General features: G+C 42.2%; 1 protein-coding gene across 2 annotated transcripts; it reads left to right on the forward strand.

Annotated features, from left to right (window-relative positions):
• On the forward strand, positions 1-23549 carry fmn1 (formin 1). Of its 2 annotated transcripts, none has more exons than XM_084081754.1 (17): positions 1-2636; positions 2807-2921; positions 5430-5491; positions 6027-6799; positions 8372-8513; positions 9372-9459; positions 12194-12255; positions 12382-12470; positions 12799-12928; positions 13453-13599; positions 13987-14046; positions 14417-14537; positions 18534-18626; positions 20279-20330; positions 21793-21942; positions 22655-22736; positions 23183-23549. In XM_084081754.1, the coding sequence occupies exons 1-17, from the start codon at positions 723-725 to the stop codon at positions 23336-23338; spliced, it is 4236 nt and encodes a 1411-aa protein (XP_083937880.1). In that variant the 5' UTR covers positions 1-722; the 3' UTR covers positions 23339-23549. The 2 variants fall into 2 exon arrangements, with proteins under 2 accessions (XP_083937880.1, XP_083937881.1); XM_084081755.1 differs by having other exon boundaries at positions 6030-6799.
• Positions 23550-23628: the final 79 nt, after the last annotated feature.

Raw genomic sequence — 23628 nt, forward strand, 5'->3', positions numbered from 1 at the left:
AGGTTTCCTATGCAGTGCAGCTCACTGATCCCAGAGGGTGAGGTCTGAAAACAGTGGCAGCCACCGCAGAGGCCGAACACAACCCAGCGAGGAAAGTTTTACCCGGACGGACCACTACTGAAGACCCCATCTGTTTCCAATTTTGTGGTGACAACCTGTTGGATCAAGGCCAAGATGCTACTGCTATGTTGTTGGTAAACCGCAGCAGCAGGTACAGGGGAGCTACAGTGGAAATGGGATTTTGATGTGAATTAACTTCAGATCTGGTTTACAGCGGTGGTGAAGTACCTCACTCTCAGCTTCTGAGTCACAGCAGTGAGCAAAACCATGGAGCTGGGCTTGGCAGCCGTTTTTTCCGTTACTCTTTGGAATTCTCTCATTGGTTAAAATGAGTGACTAACAGTCATAGTTAGTGCTCTGTTAGAACTTGAAGTTAGAACCAGTAACGGTCGTGAATGACATTCTCATACAAACTGGAGCAAACGCAGGTTGGATTTTCAGTGGTGACAGTATGGCTTTTTAGGGTTGTGGGTAGATGTCTACTATATTACTTGAATTGTGTGTAGATTCCGTATTTAAAATAAACTGCATGGTCCTGGAATGCATTAGATAAATGGCATTTCTGGTTCAAGGATTGCATGCTTAAAACTAAAGAGACTGTAGACTGAGATGTATTGTTTTCTGGTGTAAGATTATATGCAGATACTGTGAAAACACAAGTCATGGATATGAGCATAGTAAACGCTAACAATGTTGACATCCTGGGAAATGAATCCCTCTCAGAGCTGCCTTGTAACTCGCTCCTGGACAAGTTTTCCACTCTCTTCACTCGCTCCCAACACGAGGGACAGGAGCCTGCCACCCTGAAGTTCATCAGGACCCTCTCTGTTGAGGAAACCCCTGAGAATGGTGAGATCATGTTGATTGATGCTGAACCTGACGACACTCTGAAGCTGAATGGGGAATCCAGCTTTGGATGTGTTCTGAAGCATTACAAACAATTCCCTGATCAAATCCTATCACCTGTCGAAGGAGAGGTTATGTCATATGGCTCTGTGGAGCCCGACATAAATCGGAATGAGGAAACAGGACGTGACGAAGACCCAACAGAGGAGGGAAGTAATGATATCAGCCTAACAGAGGACACCGATAAAGAAATACGCAGCAAGCAGAGCATGCCCATGAACGAAAGCAGTCTGCTGGGCAGCAGTATGGAAACAAAGGCCTCAGACATGTTTCAGAACAACGGGAAAGTGTCCTTAGAGAACTCAAATCAACATGAGTGCACTGGGGGAAACAATGACAGCATAGATTATTCCAGCAAAAACACATGTGAGTCGCATAGAACAGAGGATTTAGCAGTCGCCTTGAATGAATCTCCAGAGTGCATTTCAACCAATGGTGGAGAGAAAGATATCCTGCCAATCCCAGACAACCACGATGAGACCAAAGAACACAACCAGGAAGTGACTGTGGATAACACCACTCAAAAGTTCGACCACAGCGCCGAGGACATGCTCACTCATAACAGTGGAGAGGATTCCAGAGACAATGAATACATCATTACAGATGTTTCTAATTACAGCCCGTCAGATATGTGCACTGACTATGCGCTCGCTGATCCTGGGCGCTGTTCTACAGAGAATGTGATGAAATCTGATACCACCAGAGCATCCAAAAGCAGAACGGCAGTGATAACTCTGACCAGGATAGAGCCAGCTTCTGAGGAGCACGCCACATCAGCAGAAGCAGCCACACCGACTTGGAAACACACTGAGGAGGACCCTAGCTGTGGGCCTTCTCAGTATATACCTGTGGAGAAAGAGGGGTTGACGGAGGTAGAGAAGGACGATGAAGAAGCAGAGAACAGAGACATGCTTCCAGAAGCAGATTCCATGGCCTGGCGGTGTGGCCCTGAAGACAATTCACCATTCCCTACTGTATCCCCAACCAGTGGCCCTCCGCCAGGCTCTACCTCAAGCAGGACCACCTTCTCCCCAGTTTCCCCAACGGCAGACAAACCCCTCCAGCTTCCTGCCCTCTTCAGTGGCCTCAGGGTGCTCAGGAAAGGGGTAAAGGGACCCGAGCATGATACAGTGGCCCAGATCAGAGCATCGTCCCAGGGAATGAAGAGAGAAATCTTCCCTGAACCCGATAAAGACTCCAAGAACCAGAGCGAACCCAAAGGCAACTTCCTGGCCCAAATTTCACAGCTTTTAAATCGTGAGATGAAAGAAGATGGGAGAGATGAAAGAAAGGATGAACAGAGGACAGAGTCAGAAGAACCCACAGAAGAGTCGGAATCAGTTGATAGGGAGACTGAAAGAGAAATGTGCGAGATCACAGAAAAGCATGAAAATGAAGACAATCGGGAAAGAGAAATAACAAAGGAAATAGGGGAGGCTACAGACTCCTCAGACATGCATGATTCTACAAAAGCTCCACTCTCCAGTGCGGAAGCAGCCTTTGGCGCCTTTAAGGCTTTCTTTACCCCCAAACCTCTGAAGAAGGACCCGGAGAAGGTAGACCTTGAAGCATTGAGAAAGAAGATAAGAGGGGATAAAGATGTGCTGAAAACCCTCTTTGAGAGAACCTCCAATAAGATGACACTGAAGACGAGCCTCTCTGATAGCAAAGTATGCACTGTGTTACAAAACGTGTACATTTGCATAGCAATCTGTGTACCTCTGCAAGCTAGACATAACAGTACACATGTCCTCAGGTTAATACTGCTGCGTTATAAAACATACCCGCTGTTGCTATGAATGTTTGGGTTGAATCTCTGTTTTAAACTCTTCCTGTCCAGTCGGAGGCATCCGCCCCAGGAGAGGGTGATGAAAGGACTCCAGGCCGCCTGCAAGCTGTCTGGCCACCACCCAAGGAGGAGGAGGAGAAAGTTGGCCTGAAATATACAGAAGCAGGTACTTACAAAAACAAATATCTCTCTCTCACACACACACACACACACACACACACACACACACACACACACACACACACACACACACACACACACACACACACACACACACACACACACACACACACACACACACACACACACACACACACGGCTCAAGGGTGATCTTTTGGGAAGCTCTGATGATTGACCTTGGTCCACCAATCATAGACACACCTTTTTTGCCTGTTAAAACAGTTGGATAGATTTAGACCCAGATGTTAATCCATCTACTCTAAATACTGAAAGTGTCTCCATTGATTCATAAATGAAAATCCACATGGGCATGGATTAACAACACATTTCCAGTATTTGCCACTGTGTAGGATGTAGGGATTAACAGTGTTTGTTCAGTGGTATCATTTCATGGACTGACTGTATAATAATATATGGTCCACTGCAGGGTAAACACACCTCCACCCTGTGTGTGTGCAGCACAGAACTAGCCAGATAACTAGAACTCTAGAGTGTGATTACTTATTGTACTGTATATCAAATGTCAGACAAAAGTAATAATCACAATTCTTTTTGCTTTAGTGAGTTTGAGCACAGAACATGATGTTGAGTTGCCTGAGTTGAGTTATGCTTCCTGTAACACATGTTTTTTTTAGTATTAGGTCAGATGGCAGAAAGTGTTCTTGATCAACAAGTGAGTGAATGAGCATGCAGGGCACTATATGCAGGGCATTTTTAAAAATCAGCGCAAAACTGTGACGTCAGGATTAATGAACCCATAATAACATAAATGACAAATACATCAGACCGTCTACATTTCTCAAAAGAAAATGCATGTGTTCCAAGAAGGCATCTACACGCCACTCTTCTCTAGTAACAGTTAATACACATACTGTACCAGGGCCAGAAAATAGGCTTAATTATCCATTAGAGAGATCCGGAATCTCCATGGTTTTACTGTACATATTATAACATAAGTCACTGTAATGTTTGTTTGTCAGATTGTCTTTTACTTGTGGAGATGTACTGCCATCTGCTGACAAATGTATGCATTGCTACTGTGTATACCAACAGTAGTCCGTCCTCAAATACCTTCAAACAACCCCTAGGCATTTATTGTACATATTATTCTTTCCCCCTCGTCAGGGATGACCTTCGTCCAGCGACATACTGAATATGGCATTCTGTGCTCTTACATTATTAATAATAGCCCATGCTGTGTAGACAGTAGACACCCCCCTATATATCCATCTTCTCAAACTTTTTCAAGTCAAGGACCCCCAAATTGATATGTATTTGGCCGCGGATCCCCATCTGAAAACCTTTTGTGTCAGGGACCGCCAATTAAAAAAGAATAGCAGCTCTACAAGCTCACAGCATGTCACAATAGCCAACAAAGAAATGTATAAAGTTGTTAAAAATAATTGTGATGCTGTATTAACTACTTTTGCTGGAACCCCCCCCCCCCCCCCCCTCCAATGTGAACCAATGTTCTAGACATCTTCATTGTGTCTTCTGCATTATTTACTGTAGACATTGTAAACAAAACATGCAGTAGGCTAACTGCCTGTGAGGGGGTGAATATACTATGAGGAACTGTCTACACATTCCTTTTACATTGTGTTTAGTTATGTAGGCTATTTGCCTGGATAAGGATAGGCCTACATTTTCAGTAACAACAGTAAAACATTTCACACACAATACATGAGACCACAATTATCACGCGGGTTACCTTGGACGGATGTAAACAATGGGTTCTGTTAGCCTACTAATTAGCTCGTCAGTCACTGTAAATGAACGGATGCTGTAGGTCTATGCTATACGTACGTTAAACGTTACAATGTATTCAGTTTGACGCATACCTTTGTATTAGTCCTTTAATGTCGCTTTGCTTCTTCTGTCTTCTTGCTGTAGTTGTAGTTGGTTTAGTTGCAGAATGTTACAGCTGTCATGCTGCTGCGTCGTCAGATAAACATATTCGTGAAATACGTGTTTTATCTAATTGTCTTATTTTATGTTCCTAGTATTTTATAATATTGCTAGTCTATTTGCGTAGTGTTATACTAGTCCAACTGAGGCACACGCTCACCTGTGACTTTTACCTGATAGTGACGTTAGTCCTATCAACAATGGTTTAATGCCCTCTTGTGGCGTGGCACAGTAATAACGCCAAAAATATAGATAAGACCACCACCACCAAAAAACTAAACTAAACTAAACACCCATTTGATCCAACAAACACTGTTCTATTTTATCATATTATGTATTTATTTATTTATGTATTTAATTTGGATAATACGCTTCTAATTATAAATGTTACCAGTAGTATCTATTACCCCAATGTTATCAGTTTGTGCTAAACCTATACAAACCACTGGAGAGTGGATAAATGTAAAGCAATTTTTCTGAAGATTGTACCACAAAGCATATAGAAATACAGTATCTCTCCTCTCCTCTCCTCTCCTCTCCTCTCCTCTCCTCTCCTCTCCTCTCCTCTCCTCTCCTCTCCTCTCAGAGCACCAGGCTGCCCTGCTACAGCTGCAGAGAGAATGCAAGGAGGAAATGGAGAACTTACAGGTGTGTGAAGTATAAAGTCTGAAATGTGAATACGCACACTAGCAGGCCTAACCAACCTTATTTAGCAAAGGAACTGCTGTGCAAAAGCATAAAATAGGCCATTCGATCATTTTGATGATGCTTCGCATTATCTCACAACCCTCCCTCAGCAGGAAACTTCGACTTCATATACTGTACACTCAAAATATACAGTAACATCTATTCTTACATACCAGATTGATAGTGCTACTTTTTAAATCTGTTGTATCCCTGTTGGTATCTCTTTTTATGTGATTATCAACTTTTGTAAAATGTATTATTTCGTTTTTGCTGTTTTTTGTATTTCTTTGTAATACATTGTGATATGTTGTATGTTTTTGTTAATGTATTTGAATGTCTTGGACCCCAGGAAGACTAGCTGACAATAAGGCGTCAGCTTATGGGGATCTGTTTAAATAAACAAATAAACAGTCCAGACCATGGAAGTGGTAATGTCATTTTCTGAGTGTTATTTTAACACTAAAAGTGTAAAAACGGGTAATATTTTTTTACCCAGGAGGGCTATGGCCAGGAGATGTCCAGGCTGCGGGTGGACTCCGAGGAGGTGGTCTCCCGTCTGGAGCTGGCTGTGGCCCACCTACGGGCCGAGCTATCCCTGGCCGGAGGTCGTGGCGGGGACCTCCGTGACGCCGCCGTCTCCACAGAGGACGACCTCGTTCGCAAAGCCTTCCGCACCGTATGCGTTCAGACAGACAGGGAGACCTTCGTCAGGGGCGAGGAGGAGGAGCCGGGTGGGACCGGCGGGGGCCCTCCTCAGCCCCGAAAGGAGCCTCCTAAAAAGCTGGACCTGGCCTCCATCAGCCTCAGCCTGGCTCGACAGAGGGAGGACGCGTCTCCTACCTCGTCCCCTCCTCCTCATCCCGGAGCACCGCTGACCTCAGCAGACTCAGCCCAAGCTCCGGCTTCTGCCCTCCCTTCCCAGAACCCTCCACCAGCCAACACGGCCACTCAGCCACCTACTCCCCCTCCAGCACCTCAGTGTGTTTCCTCCGTCCCAAACCTATCAAAGTCATCTAATGGCCCTCCTCCTCCTCCACCTCCTCCACCACCACCTCCACCACCCATGCCAGGCTTAGCCCCTCCACCACCACCACCACCACCACCACCACCTCCACCCATACCAGGCTTAGCCCCACCACCACCACCACCTCCTCCTCCTCCTCCAGGTGGGACGTTCATGGCGGACAAGCCCCCCCGAAAGTCGACTGTGGAGCCGTCATGTCCCATGAAGCCCCTATACTGGACCAGGATACAGATCCAAGGCAAAAAGTAAGACTTCATTTATTGTTGCGGGGGTCAAAAATACGTACAAGTATGTACAAGTTCACAACACGTTGCAGTGCTAGTGAAAGAGCTTCATGTTGAGCTATGCATGAACACTGGACACACGTAATCACAAACATTGCGCTTCACACGGACAGGACAGGCCCATATGGATTTCTGCTAAGGCCGCTATCACATACCATTTTAGGAGTCCGGTCCATGTGTACTATGTACGTCTGGAATATGAATTAGTCTTTAGGCTATAACATTGTCTCATGTTTGAGAGAGAGAGAGAGAGAGAGAGAGAGAGAGAGAGAGAGAGAGAGAGAGAGAGAGACATAGTTTGATGTTACTCAATCAGACAGGATAAGTATCATTATTGGGAAAGCATCCTGGCATAGATTTGTGGTCCACTGACCTCACCTTTCTGGTTTGTTTTTCTATTTATCACTACTTGCATGATTCCTACACCATATCCCCCTACGATGCATTATGAGTGGCTTTGGCAACAGTGACAGGGATTACAGTTTGTGACAGATAGTTTTCAGCCTTCCTAAAATCGGAGTCGCTGTCAGATTCACTTTAATATCTAAGGATAATAAACATATAGGAACTGATCTTGTGGTCAAAATTGGCACAGAGATTTGTTGACAACTTATATATTATTACAACGCCTGCATTGTCCACGGACGACAAAAGGGACAGAAACCAAGTTGTTCTTCCTCTTCTGGAAGTCGATACCTTGTGAAAAGGCCTCTGTCAAAACCTGCACTCACAAGTTTGCTTAATGCTTGATATGTACGCTGTCGTACAACGGTGTTGCTTGTCAAAAATAGCAGATCTACAAGCTCACAATGCATCGTGACGTGACACATTGTGAGCTTGTAGATTGGATATGTTCAGCTAGCGACACCATTGTGCGATGAATTATATATCAGGCTTTAGTTATCCTTTCCAGTCAAGCTTGCACTTATGCTAAACCACAGTCTCCTTCAGTTTGTGTGTGGCTCTCTCTGGCTCAGACACGGTCTGAGCAATTGTTGGATGGCGAGAGAACCCCAATTCTGCACTGTTTTAAGCAACGTCCTGCTGGGATTCTTGAATATAATTTAAAAAATCAATCGCAAAGCAATTGTTCTACAAGCCAAGAATTATTTTTCCCCATCGTCCAATATAAAATGACCCATCCAGATCCAATTTATGGCCTTTGCTTTTGCTATAATGTTTTGTTTTGCACTATTCACTTAACAATACTCAGTATATTAAACAACTGCATTTCCCTAAAATGTCCTTTGCTGAAACTATAGAGTGATAAACTTTATCAATGTGTAATTTAATTGAGCTTTAATCAGGCCCTAAATGACATCGCTGGAGGAAAGACCAGCCATTGACTCTTAATAACTCTAAAACCAATTTAAATTGTGCAACCATGCTTGAAATATATGAATATATGGGCGACAGATGATATAGGATATTTTTGGAAGAGTTCCCTTTAACAGATGCAGTAGCATAAATAAAATAAATCACTGTCTCTCCAGGGTCTCTTCATCTCACGAACCTTAACTCTCTCTTCCTCAGTAATGACACGCTCTGGAACTCCTTGGAGGAACTGAACATAATCAACACCAGCGAGTTTGAAGACCTCTTTGCCAAGACCACCGCACAGACCAAGAGGAAGCCTCTGTCAGAGGCCTATGAGAAGAAAGCCAAAGCCAGGAAGGTAATTATAGCCTCAGTTTGTGTCCAAACACACAGCAGAGTCCCTGATTATTAGCAGGATCTTTCAATGTATCTAATAAAAAATTGTTTAGCTGACAAAACATTTTATCCGGCTTCAGTATAGGCCTACTGGGTTCAGCTAAATAAATCCACATTGCACGTACAAGGGAAAATAAACACAGGTTAAACAGCTACTCATTCAGCTATTTGACATTCTGTAAGTCAGGATAAACTTCATGAGGCAAACAAACACAAGCAGCATTTCGGTAAGAGTTAGTATGCAGCTAGAATGGATAGTGGGCATTTTGTGCACATTTAGTGTTCCGTTGTTGGAGTAAGTCCAAGATTTCCATTATGTGTCTTCATCCACTAGAGGGAGTTGATGCCATTGACCTCAGACACCATATCACAGGTTTCATAAATGAAAGGTCCTAGTTTGTACTGTATGCCAAAAGTGGCATGGACACAATTACTGTACACTAGTGTAGTTGATGGTCTTGCTGCAGCACAGTGTATTTACTAATGGGAAATGTGTCTGAAAAGTAACACAGTTTTCCAAATGTGCTACTAAGGTGCCACCAATCAGATGCTATAGCTTTTATACTAATGCGGTACAGCATGCTATGATCTGTGTTTGCTCAGTCCCTTAACAATAGAGCCACTGCTAATGATGCCACTAATGGTCATAACCATGTAGTCATGGTAACTGTGTGTGTGTGTGTGTGTGTGTGTGTGTGTGTGTGTGTGTGTGTGTGTGTGTGTGTGTGTGTGTGTGTGTGTGTGTGTGTGTGTGTGTGTGTGTGTGTGTGTGTGTGTGTGTGTGCGTGTGCGTATGCGCGCGTACGTACGTGCGTGTCAGATCATTAAGCTTCTTGAAGGGAAGCGATCCCAGGCTGTAGGTATCCTCATTTCGAGCCTTCACCTGGAGATGAAGGACATAAAGCAAGGTTAGTTACAGGAGGAACAACCCTCATCTGCATTTTAGATACATTCACTGGACGTTCTGCAATAGGCTGAAGATTTCACATTTTACTTTGTTTATGAACATGGAAAAACATGTGTGTGTATGTACTGTATGTATATGAAATATAAATACAGTAATATACTGTACATGAAAGAAATTCCAGCTTGAAAGAGATCTTCAGTTTAATTGATCATTTAGTAATAAAAGCCATTAAGTCCTGCTGATTCAACAAGGACCATATTCTATGTGATCTTTGTCAGCAGTGGCCTACAATGAATGCACTACAATGCATATACATTTACACCCTTCTTAGGGCCTTCTTAGTGCCACGACGGTCTACCACCATTTGCCTCCGAGCAAATCATCTGGGGAGGCCAGGGACTCCACACTGAATGGATCATTGCTGATCGTTGTTAAGTTATGACTGTTTCAATTCCCCCAGCTAGATTGTCTAGCTTTTTCCCTGTTGATCCAGGAAGTGGAAGCCGCAGCCTTCCAGTTACAGGCTTGGCTCTGATGCTGAGGCTGCCACAGTACCTTAAATATCACCCGTTTACAGTATGCCATTACCCCGAGTTTGCCACAACCATTTAAACCCTATATGACCAGAGTCCCCCAGGGCTCTATATTGGGCCCCCTACTTATTTCCCTCTAAACCAGTGGTTCTCAACCAGTGGTCCGGGGACCACCAGTGGCCCTTGAGGGTGTTCCATGGTGGTCCCCAGCTAAATGATGGAGAGTTGGTAACCAAATAGACCCTTATAGATCTTTAACTCTTGAGAGTGTAAAATGAAACCAAAGTTTACGCTCTCAAGAATTAAATTATTGTTAAACATCTGAATTACTCAACGTTTGCCTGTTGTCTCTCCTAATGGTACCACATCAATACAGCATGGAATTGTGGAAAAAATCTCATCCAACGACAACAAAATATTCTAAGTCCTGGGTCTGAGAGGCTAAATCTCATCAAATGGTAGTCCGTGGCTCAAATGCCAAATAAATAATGGACCTTGATATGGAAAGGGTTGAAAACCACTGCTCTAAACCAAAGGTTTTTGCCGACATGTTCACAACGTGTCGCATTGTGACCGGTGGTGACCTTGCCAAATATTCACCTATTATGATGACATGTCCATAGGGACGCTAAGGTTCATGTGGTTAAACCTTCCCCTCCTTAATTTGCATTTCAATTTCATTTTCACTTTGCATTCAACCGTTGAATATGAGCTGTTGGTGAATTTCAAGTAGGGTTAAAAGCTAAAAGCATACCACAGCGTCGGCCAGAGACTATCTGCATTGCTAATCTCCTGCTCCAGTCTCTGAAGCCAGTTTCCCAAATGAAGGGGGAATGTGTTCTGTCTGTCTTCATGTGAACGGGTTATGGGGGCCCTCTAGGGTCCTCCCCGGCTCTCAGATCTCAGCTCAGCCTCTTCAATTTTCTTTATCTGTTCTTCCCAATAAATCAGACCCAGGATCGTCATCATAGATTCAAGAAAGGAATGTAGTTATAGTAAATCATATGAAATGGGACTTTCTCTTACTGGTGTTTTTATGTGTTTGTTTATTTTAATCAATGTTGAACTATGGTAGAACCCTTGCATGATAAAAGTCAAAATAGTATATATCGTGTTTATCTATTGATTCTATGCTCTGTGATCAAGGAACCAGATCTCACATTTTTAGTACATGAAGGAACGCAAACAAAGCAGATTCTTTATTATAAACGACAAGAAAAAACGAAAGCTCACCAATATCAAGGCAAGGCAGCTTTATGTGTATAGCATATTTCATAGACCGAGGCAATATTGAAAGCGCTACACAGAATAATCCAAATACAGTATGGTAATTAAAAATGGAGAAAGTACAGAAAAGAAATACAAAAGACAAGAAAGATAAACGAGCACAATAAATAAAAATACTACTACTACTTCTACTACTATAAATGAACTATGAAAAACATTCAAACTAGAAAGGGATGTTCTGCGACGTGTATATCTACACCAGGCTTCAAACCCTTTGTGCATGTTGCAATGTTTTCATACTGTAACAGCTCGCATTACATTTTGGCCTACAACTCTTGAACTGTGGGTCATATAATATAAAATGTTTTCCCTGGATTCCTTGGATCATGACACAACTCTTAACTAGATTTTCTTCAAGACACACACTACTACTCCTCCATATTTTGTCCAAGACTCACACAAATCACTACACATTATCAAGTGGTTAAGTCTTATTGGACATTATTCCTGACTTGTTTGATCGAAGTAGGCTCAGGCTGACAAAGTGTAATGCAAGCGATCGTGCTGACAACTGAAGGCAAACAATTATGTATCATACATTTTTTTATACATTGGCACAATCCACACACAAAAAATTGAGATCCTTTTCGTTATGCAATGAGGGTGAATGGTATCACTAGCAGAAAAAGCATGATAACCACAGACATTTATAAAAGATCATCCATTTTCGTTACTTTGTCCACGTTACATTGATACACTTAATACACAATCCACCCAAAAAGATTATTGAGACCCGTTTCGTCATGCAATGAGGGTGAATGGATTCACTAGCACAGAAGCAACACGTAAAGGTGATCAACAATATTTGAACTTACATCTTTCCCAGGTCCTGCCAAAGTTCAACATGACTTTAAGAATACATGAACTTCTAGCAGAAGGCCTAACCTGTGTCTTGTCATGATCTTATTTCTACAGCTGTGCTCACAGTGGACAGCTCTGTGGTGGACCTGGAGACCATTGAAGCGCTCTACGAAAATGTAAAACATAGATACATAGATGGATAGTTACCTTCATTATGTTGTCATTTATTATTAGTTTCCTATAGAGTTTGAACATTAGGAAACATCCTTCCTTGTTGTAATTCCCAACTGCTTGTGTCTCAGAGAGCACTGCCAGAGGAGCTGGAGAAGATCAAGAGACACTACGAGACGTCAGATGAAGATCAGGTCAAACTGCTGGACAAGCCTGAACAGTAAGCATCCAACCTGGTTATTTTACTAATTTTTTTTTTTTTTTTTTCCCAAATGTTCATCCCATATATACACGCGCCCCGTGCGCGGCTAGGGGTTTCGGGCGGCCGTAGGCCGCCCGGACCTCTAGTGACAAATAAATCAATTTCATGGACAAAGAGGAGATTTTGATGAAGGAGGAACGTGACAGGTTAAAGGAAGATTTGCGAGCATGGAGATGATTGGGACATGAATTGTGTGTGTGTGTGTGTGTGGGGGGGGGGGGGGGGGGGGGGGGGGTGTAGCTCAGGGTTCAGAATATGGTTCTAATACATGTGGTTTGTGTTCCAGGTTCCTGTATGAGCTCGCTCAGATCCCAGACTTTGCCGGCAGAGCTCACTGCATCATCTTCCAGTCGACTTTCACCGATGGCATCGCGTCCATCCAGCGCAAGGTCCACATGGTATCCTCAGTCTGCCAGGTAGGCAAGGTCGCATTAAAGGTCATCTCACAGTCTGTATGTGTACCCTCCAGACCTGCATAGGAATGACATATCCAAATATATTTGTACGTGAAATTACTTTGTATAACACAAGGTTACATCCAATGATAAAAGTATACCACTGTGCATGCTGAAAGGCTTCAGGCCTGTTATTTTCTTTATAATGTCTTTGATGTTTCCTTTATAGCTGAAACAGGCACATTGGAGAAAATATCGTGTTTCTCCTTTGGGCTTTGATTAGGTTCTCTCTTGGTTCTGAAATGATTGACACAGCGGAGGCACTTCACCACATCTGATATATTGTTTTTACTCACAGAAGGGCGTGTTTCTGATTTCAGCCATAATAGGATTGCACAGCATTTGCATTGTATCACTCAGATTTTTTTTACAGTGTTTGCAATCCATCGTTCACACAATTGTTGTCTATCTACGAGGCCTCTAAAAGTGAACAGAAACTGCTCTCACCTTCTTTGCCATTTAACCCTGCATGTGTCTCCCTGCAGGTTTTGTTGCAGAACAGCAGTGTGAGGGAGGTGATCGGCTTGGTGCTGGCCCTGGGGAATCACATGAACGGAGGCAACAGGACCAGGGGACAGGCCGATGGCTTTGGCCTTGAGATCCTGGCCAAACTCAAGGATGTCAAGAGCAGAGTAAGGGTCATGTTAGCTTTGTAGGAGTTGACAAAGAATTGTTTTTAATTGTGGAGCGATAGTTCAGCATATGTTAATGCGACAAGCGTGTAAAAAATGTTTAAAGTTGTTGAACAATTTTGCTAGCATTGCAAAGCTCCGACAGTGAGAGGGTGTGCCAGGCCAAAGATGAAAAAGAGCTTGTATAGAGCTTGTATAAATAAAGGGTGTGGTGGCTCTAATGTAAAGCCTATAGAAGCAGGCTTGTGACTAGAAAGTTATAAGGTTTAATCGCCGATCAGCACAGATCACTAAAAGCTACTGGCTAGTGGTCCACTAGTGGTCCGCGGACCATTGGTTGAGATGCAGTGTATTAAGTGTATAAAGTGATGCTCTCTTATTTTCCAGGACAATCGTATCAGTCTGGTGGACTATGTGGTGTCGTACTATTTACGTAACGTGGACGAGGTAACGACGTCTGTGGTTGTCATGCTTTTCTTTATTGTTTCTTTTTTACATTATTCAACTCCTTTTTTTAATAAAGTATTTATAATGCTAATAATAACTTAATCATAATTTGTAGAGAGGTCCTGGTCAAATGGTATCTAAGAAATGAGCAGGTATCGATGCCTGTCTGTTTTAGAGAATTTACCAAACATCGGGTCATGACCCATTTTGGGTCATGAAAAAATGGCAAATGTGTTTTACCTTTAATATAAAAAAAATATATTCCAAAAACTTTACAGTAAAGTAAACAAAATAGCGAAAATATCAAATCTAAAAAACTTTTTTAAAAGTTTGATGTTTAGTTGAGGTGTCTGTGCTTGGATGTCACCAGAGTGCAGGAACAGAGGAGTGCAAGTTCCCACTTCCTGAACCTCACGATGTCTCCCTGGCGGCACATGTCAAATTTGATGACCTCAGCAGAGACCTGAGACAGCTTGGACGAGATCTGACAGGTACTGTGTCATGAACCAAGTAATACAGCACTTTATTGTTTGGTCTTTTTTATCTTCTCGTATATGGAGGAATGAATACCAACAGCCCCCAGTTCAGTATTAGTCGCCCCCCAAACATTCCCAGAGACACAGCTCGACATAATATCCACTTTGAACAGTCAGACAGCATGCTTTAACATCCATGTGACTTGTTGACCGGAATAGACTCGCCTTGTGGTCATTTTGTTGTGTGTATTTGTTTGAAAACCTCAGCCAGCCCATGTAACTCTATCACTGTGATTTTGTGTTACTCTTGAGAGTTCCCACAGACCAAACCTCGGCCCAGTCTGGCATCGTTTTTCTTCAGACCCCCACTCCTCCACACACACACACACACACACACACACACACACACACACACACACACACACACACACACACACACACACACACACACACACACACACACACACACACACACACACACACACACACACACACACACACACACACACACACACACACACACACCCCTGGTTTCCCATCACTGGCCCCATCCATTGAGTAACTGTTTATGCTTAGGTTCAGGGCCCGCGTCTTTTGACCAAACTCAAGCTCGGCTAAAGCCCAGAACAAAAGATTTCCTCTCCCCTCTCTTATCCCTCTTAGTTGCTCTCATCTCTCTCTTTAAGTGTGCCCATATGACGCCATTCAACATGCCAGCCAGTTTATCCAGTCAACGGTCATGTTGAGGACATTATGCGTTGCTCTCTCCTTCTGCCTCTACTTGTGTACGTGTGTATGTGTGCGCAAGTTTTGACAGCAGGCAGCCAGCCACACACATGCAAGTGTTTCATAGCATACATGCACATGTGCCTCTTTTTTATGTGTGTGTGTATAGCTACTGATACTGGCCTGTGTGGCGCCTTTTAAGATCCAGCTTCTAATCCTGCTCATCATATCTCTCTTCATTGTGCATCCTGTAAGTTTGCCTTTGTATCCCCTGTCGCCCTCGTCTTACGTAATCTCTAAGGAGGCTCTCTTATCTCTGTTTGGGCCGATGCGGAGATGCACAGATTGGCAGCACCCTCTGTGGTGTCATCTGGGCTCCAGTGTGGCCCCTAGATGTTTGCCTCAGATTGCTTTCTCTTCCTCTCAACACAGCCTTGTCTTATCCGTCCGTCTACCCTAACCAACCGTGCGATCCGGATCGCCCAGCGCAGGTTGCTTTTGTCTCGCCCTGTTTGGGCCCTCAGCTCACTGATGTGGCTGTTTGAATATTCCCCTTATTTGGACGCTTACTTGGTGTTACAAGGACTGCTTATATTAGAGTCAATACATTTGATATGGGCTGAGGTTTGACGGTCAACTTTATAGTTGTCTAGCATCCTGACTGGGCTTGACCACTGGTTCCCAAGCCAACAATGACAAAGGCAGTGCTCCCTCCTGGCTCCCAAGCTGTGGAACAACCCCCCTCCCCCTGCAGTAAGAACTGCAGACTCACTCCCAGTTTTCCACCGTAGTCTGAAAACTCACCTCTTCAGACATCACCACACCCCCTTGTACTCCTCTCTACTTCAATCCCCTCTTCAGAATCAGAATTTATTGTCACATCACACGTTTATAGAAGGAAAAAAGTGGGTGAAATTCGTTTTTGTGCAAGTTCTATCGTTTTGTTATTTCCATAGAAAAGAGAATGGGAAGAAGAAGATGGGGGGGGGGGGCAAGGGGGAAGAGAGATCAATCAAAGAAACAAACAAATTATCTACATATTTACAAATAGTACCTGAGGTAAGATATAAAGGTGCGTGAGCATAGCAGCAGATGTATACTGTACATATGATGTACTATGGACGTTTGTTAAGGTGCGAGAAAAAGCGTGTTGTACATGGGATTAAGGTGCAAAATGTCAGCGTGTGTCAAATCGCATAATCCGCGTACGGTAAACTGACACTGGTATAATCCGTGAGTAGGTCCATGAGGAAGAGCATGGACCTACATGCGAATTATACCAGTGTCACCAGTGTCTTGTCACCTTTTAGATAGATACTAGTCTACTATGCAGATATGTTAGTTACATGTTCACATGTTTTTGTTATTAGGATTTGTTTTTCTTGACCACAAATGTTAAGAATTGTGTTCACATTGCATGTTGTTTAGACAGATAGCCCTGATGTTTACCTAGTATCCTAGTTTCTTTGAGGCACTACATTGTTCTCTCTGCACTCTACTCTTTACCCTGTTGTTTGTTGTTGACTATAGGGTCCATGCACACTGCTCACTCTGATTTTGCATTTGCCAACAATCTGGACTGGACTGACAGTGGTGTTTACTGGAATTTGCCAGATATTTCCAATGACTATTCACGTCTGATTGGCCATGTTGGAGAAGGTGACCAATCAAAGAATAGAATAGAATACCCTCTCCAAAAATGTAGTCAGCTGCTATAAATATATAGCGTGTTATGCAACACCATGAAGCCAAGAAGCTGCTGTGACACTGAATTCTCTCTTACTTTTCATCAGTAAGTAAGCTCTGTTTATGTAAGAGTTTATGACCCTCTTCAGTCTGAAATAAGCAAACTCTTGTAAGACACAAAAGACAGAGGGGGGAAAAAAAGGAAAGACTCGCCACATAATGCAGATAGATACCTACCTCCAACGTTTACACAAATCCCCAATGAAAACAGTATTCTTTTGTAATCTTATCTGGGAGATGTTGACTGAGCGTGTGGGTGGGGGTGGGGGGGTCGGGGGGGGGTGGGGTAGCGGGTAGGGACTCGGCTCCCACCGCAGACACTATTATGACTGGCTCAGGAGACTGGCTCCTGTGATCCACTGATTGGACGGACAGAGAGGCGGGGGGGGTCTGAGCGCAGCGGCATGGAGCCACAGCCAGGGAGAGGAGGTGGGTTAGAGAGGGCTTGGCTGCCGCCATCTCTAAGGTGAATCTGAATAAAATGATATCTGAAGGGTAAACCACATTGATAACCTCCAACTCTGGCACAGGTGGAGTTGAGCCAATCCGGCCTCTCCCTGACTCTCTGTCTTTCTCGGTCTCTTCCCTGACTCTCCATTTTACTTTCGCTCCATCTCAGCTCAGGGTTAAATAAATTATGAGTGCACTTTGCTTCCTAAGCTGCAACTTGTGATTGTGAAAAACAAAGCATGTTTCTTTTTTTCTAATAAAATGTAAGAGTTCAAGGTTTTTATCGTCACATTCACTTACACTATAGCTGTACCAACATTGCAGGCAGTGAAATGCTCCGCAGTAGTGTGACAACAATGATCTCCCTGGGAAGATCCCAGGCTTTGAACCCAGGTCTCTCGCACGGGAGTCATTTCTCCCTCTGACCTAAGATGGAACATCCGCTTGGGCAGGGGAGATTGTGCACTTTGAGCTTCAGGCAATACCACTTGTCACTGAATAGGACATTATCACATTTTATCAGACCATTGAATGGGCAAAGTAGGCGACATACTGACTTACCCACAACATGATTTACGATTTTGTGGAGGCGATCATGAGGCATCCTTACTAGATCTCCAAACCATCTCAAATGGCTCCTTTCTACACTAAGGAACAGAAGCTCTACTCCAAGTCTCTCACGGATGACTGAGCTTCTCATCTTATCCCTAAGGGAGATGCCAGCCACCATCCTCAGAAAACCCAGTTGCTACAGTATAACCATGTGATTGCTCCCAACAATCAAGTGGCATAAAGCGTTTACTGTCCAACAGATGAATATAACCTGTCAGGTTTTCTCTAAACCTCCTGAATTGAATATGGATAATGCATTTTGTTCTTCTCTGTTTCATATATCTTTATTTGAAGTCAGACTAACTTCAATACCATGATGTTTTTCATATAGTTCATTAAATCCCTATTGTAAAAACAACGTTCACGTTTTTATTAGATTTTTGATAATCTATTTTCACTATCTATCATATAAATAAGTATGGCGTAAGTGGTTAAACTGTATCTGACAATATCGCTCTACCTTATGTGATTTCCCAGTGTGTGAGAAAGGCGTGCGGGATGTATGCTCTAACTCCCTGGAGGAGCACCTGCAGCCATTTAAGGACAAAATGGAAGCTTTCATCCTCAGTGGTCAGTATACTTTTAGTTTTTTGCTTTACTTTTCAAATGGTAACACATAAGGACACAAAATATGTGAAATACAAGAATGCTCGCCCCAAAACCTAGTCGCCCCGGGTCAAATCGGGCGACCTCGGAGCGGGCGAGCGTTCTGCGCCAAGCAGGGAGAAGAAATGGGAGCGAGAAGGTTTGGGGCGAGCGTGCCGGTTACCAAAACATTTATTTTGTTGAAATGCAACTTAGATACATAAAAGTTATTGTGTAACCTTTATGTGGCCAGCCTGTGACAACAGTCATCTATGACATCAGTCACCTATGAGAAGCTATAACATATGACTCCAAATTTGGACAAGGTTTCAGTATGATCAGAGCCCCATTGACTTCCATTATACAATTTAAGTTAAATAGTATAAAACACATGTGAAAAGTGGAGGTGCTTCTGTGGACTGCCTACTGGCAGTGTGCACAAGAAATGCAGTCAGTCATTCTAGGCTCTGAGGAGCCAAATAGTAAAAACTAGTCTGCTTCTAAGACACTTAGCCCACTATATAAATGTGTGTACCATCTGCCTGACTGAAAAGACATTCATTTCCAGGTCACCACCCTTTGCTTTTCCATTTCTCTCTCCAAAAATCCTACTCCTTCCATAATTAGTCTGTTGTCTCTAGCATTCAGATTAAAGCTAGCGTACATCCTGTTACCATGGCAAACATCTCTGGGTCTGTCCGTATTTGATGGAGTAAGTTTGATATCTCCATCTGTGAGGGAGATAAATGTTGGCGGGTGGGTGCACAGCCAAGGCTAGACACACAGATAGGGATCAGGTAGATTTGGCAGTGACTGAAAGACTCCTGTCTGTTTGCCCCACTTAAAAAAATATGCATCTTAACATTTCATGGTGTATCTGACTCACCACTTGAACTCTTTTCTGGGGGTAATATTTGCAGAAAATAGCAGATCTACAAGCTCACGGCACGTCGTGAGCTTATAGATTTTGTAGTTTCAGCAAAGATATTTAGTGTAGTCCATTAGAATACGGTCAACTAAGTATAGGGCCCATAAGAATAATCAACTTAGTATAGGGTTTACATGGTTAAAACAAGTGAAAATGATTTACTTCTATTGGAGTGATGTCATTTAACTTTTTTCAAATGTAGATTGTTTCTTTAGATACATGTGTATCCACATCTGAAAGTAAGGTAGGGCCGTCCACTCATTTATTGAAAGTGCCACTTAATGTAAGACAATTTGGACAACAAAATGGAGTTGCATTTCAAGGAAGATTAAAAGAATAGTTAAGATGGACCTCTTCCTGTGAATGAAATTGAAACCCACAGCATTATAGACAGACAGAGACAGCAACTAGTGTGTGTCTGTTATTTTGTGATAAAGGCAAACCAGTTTGAAAGTAGTATCAAGAATGGCCCCATTGTTCAATAATTGACCATGAAATTGCTGTTTTGAAGAGGCCAAATGGTTGTCTGGCTCCATTTGACAGAGTCATCATAATACAACGTTCTTAGTGAGTGGCTATCAGTATGGATATCAATAGATTCCATATAGTTCATGTAGAAGAAATGGGGATTATGACAATTTCAATGTAATCTCTCTCATCCTTGACTGAGTTTACCCGTTATTGAGTCATCTTGTCTTTTTCCTTGCAGCACGGAAGGAACACTCTGAAACCTCCTATCTGTTGGTGACGGCACAAAAAGGGTAAGGAAAGAGGAGAATAAAACCATATTGTCCTTTGTATGCCTCCTCATGTTCAAGACACAGATTTTTAACAAACAACGTCTGACAAAACAATGGGATGTGACCCACTAATGTCACCCTCTACCAAAGTCAGTTGGACATTGCAGAAAACACATTTCGTGTCAATGTGCACTGAAGAAAGGAGGGATTCTTTGCTTTCTAATGATGCATTGTCAACATCGTTTATTGTCCCCCACACAGAGATACGTAGCTCAAATTACATATCCACTATTCACCAATACTGTCTTCTTGAGAAACACCCGTGTAACATCCAAACCAGCGATGTTCGTGTTTAACATGCTGTTTCGCTCTCAAGAAAATCTCTCAATTATCTTTGTTAGAAGCTTACAAACCTGCCCGCAAGTATTTCCAATAAGTCTCGTCTTCGTGGGGCAGACTGAATAGAAAACCCCAAACAAACAAAGCATAACGTGAGCTTGTCATCTAGCATTCTGAATGTGGGATTGATACTGACAAAATTATAAAAGCCAAGTTTGATTCAACAATATCCTCAAACAACCAACAACCCAAATGTAGACATAAACTCTTGTTTTTTTCTCCAAATGACGTTAAGCATCGTTCAACTGGTTTTGTAGTCTGAATTCAGGATCAAGGCCTGTTTCCATCTAAATAAAATGTGAAACTACAGTATACTGTAGATAGACCATTGTTTCTCAACAAGTATGGCATAATTACAATTGGCACCTGTAATTATACATATAGGAACATATTTTCAAATGTTTGAAAATGTTTTATTGTAAAGTTGTAAATTTGACCTAATAAAAAAAAGGAAATTAAATGATATGATGAAATGTTATGATATTTCACTTTCAAATAAAATAAACATAAACAATATATATATATATATATATATATATATAAAATAAATGAAAAAGGTTATGGAAAACTCACGGACCCCTCACGCATTAAAATGTCCTTCTAATACGTGAGGGGGCCATGATTTTTCCATTACTTTTTTTTATTTGTTTTGCATTTCTTTAATGTTTATTTTATTTGAAAGTGAAATATCCCTTTAATTGTGCCTGGTGTCATGCAACAACATTGGCAGATATACAAGCTCACAACACATTGTGGTGCGGCGCATTGTGAGGTTGTTGTCGTTCTATTGTCGTTGTGCAACACCGGGGCACAACTAAGTGTAAATACAGCTTTGAGATCAGTAATGTTAAACACTAATTACAACAATATATAGAAATGACTGTTATGCCTTCTTACATATATTAAAGAAAGAATGTTGTGGGGAAGTGGGGTGATATTTGAGGATTCACAAATATGCTAGTGGTCCAGAGCTTTAAAAAGGTTGAGAACCACTGGATTCATAGAGACTGGCTCAACATAAATACACCAATATCCCTATTTTGATTTTCTATTTAATCATTTTCCTCTTCTTCTTTTGGTGCAGCTTTCAGGATCTGGTGCAGTACTTCGGTCTGGAGCCCAAAGCAGGAGAGAAAGAGGTGGCCACTGGTCATTTCTTCATGTTCTGGTATGAGTTCTGTGCCGACTTTAAGACCAGGTGGAAGAGGGAAAACCAAATAATCTACAAAGAAAGGTAACTCAAGGCTCTGTGTGTGTGTGTGTGTGTGTGTGTGTGTGTGTGTGTGTGTGTGTGTGTGTGTGTGTGTGTGTGTGTGTGTGTGTGTGTGTGTGTGTGTGTGTGTGTGTGTGTGTGTGTGTGTGCGCGCGCGCACCAGGTCCTCTGTTTATACCACAGTTTCTGTCTGTGAAACATATCACAGACATTCAACTGTAAAATAAATGATTCAATGCTCTGCTGCTTTATAAATGAATGAATAGATACAGGTGGAATTCAAAGTGAACTGACCCCATACAGTGAATAAAGTGGTCTGGGGCTGCAACTATCAATTATCTTCTTAGCAATTATTCAATCGATAACCTTTTCGATTAATTGAATAATCGAGAAGCGAGTTTATTTGTTTTTTTTTGGTATATACAGTAGCCTGCTGTATATCAAAGAATCGTTGTACAGCGGTATCACGCAAAATAGTGAAAATAGGCACTCTACAAGCTCGCAACGCATTGAGCTTGTAAATAGCCTATTTTTGCTATTTAAAAAAAAATTTTATGAAAATCTATTATTCTTTATAATTGATTAAAACGATTACTTCAATTAACTGTTATACCCCTAAATTTGCCAAGGTTTTTCTTTTGAATCAGATACTACACTGTTGCTCTGGTTTTACTGAATATATTTATTTTAAATCTGTTAAATGATCACTATCATCATTGCCATTTTTCTGCAGGCTGAAAGAGGCCCAGCTCTCAGTAAAGAGAATCACAGAGGACAGGAAGATAGAGACCAGAAAGATCAATGCAGACAGCCTGGTAAGAGCATATCAAACTCCACACTGCAAAATCTTGGGCGGTCAAGCTGCAATTTGTAACTTATATAAGAGACCAAACTTCTTCTGCTCAGCCAAGAGGCTATTCCTCTTAGCTGAACCTTACTTGTAAACCTTGTTTTTATTTTAGGCCTATATGTTGTATATTGTTACTACAGTCTGTTGGGAGTTTGCCACACCAACATGTCACTATGCAGTTTGAGCATGTGACAAACAATAAAAACCTCTTGAATCTTGAAACTCTGACAGTGTAAAAAGTAAACACATGTTCATTTTTACATTCAGATTTTTCAGTGCACTTGAACATAGTGTTATCTATCATAAAATACTTTTATTGAACGGCTTAAATGTATTCAGTGGAAATATTATTGTCCCCACTGATGTTTTTGTCATCAATCTAATCGTGCACCTGTACTTCAATCCTAACAGAAACAGAGACTACGGCAGAAACAGGCCAGTGTTTCGGCTAATCGAGACAGAAGATTTAATACAGAGAGAAGAGCTCAAGTGACAGACGTTTTCTCTACGGATGATGATCAGGATGCGATCAAGTCACTGTCACACTCAACTGAATATGGACCATGATGCCTTGTTAACACCAGGGGAATTCTGGACTGTTGGGCCGCAGCGCCTACAAAGCCCTTGTGTGTCTCTCAGTGTGTTCATTATCTTAAGCCTTCTTTGGAACAATGTTGTTCATTAGCACTTTCCTGACAGTCAACTCTGTATCATGTACTTTAACGCAAAGAAAATATTTTTATTTTAAATATCTAAAACTATTTTGTATGGGTCTATGTGTAATTGTGTATAGATTAATATGTATATTGCCGCTTTGTCTTTATTCTAAAATGTTAAACTTCTGTTCTTTTAAATAT

This window comes from Gymnoscopelus microlampas (assembly GCF_963454915.1).
Source record: "Gymnoscopelus microlampas genome assembly, chromosome: 16".
Classification (NCBI taxonomy): Eukaryota; Metazoa; Chordata; class Actinopteri; order Myctophiformes; family Myctophidae; genus Gymnoscopelus; species Gymnoscopelus microlampas.

Bases quoted from the DNA above. Each gene is read 5' to 3' on its own strand.
- fmn1 (XM_084081754.1), top strand. From the start codon at position 723: ATGGATATGAGCATAGTAAACGCTAACAATGTTGACATCCTGGGAAAT. The intron at 2,922-5,429 runs GTACTTACAAAA...CTCTCCTCTCAG, and splicing joins CCTGAAATATACAGAAGCAG to AGCACCAGGCTGCCCTGCTA. The intron at 21,943-22,654 runs GTAACTCAAGGC...ATTTTTCTGCAG, and splicing joins CAAATAATCTACAAAGAAAG to GCTGAAAGAGGCCCAGCTCT.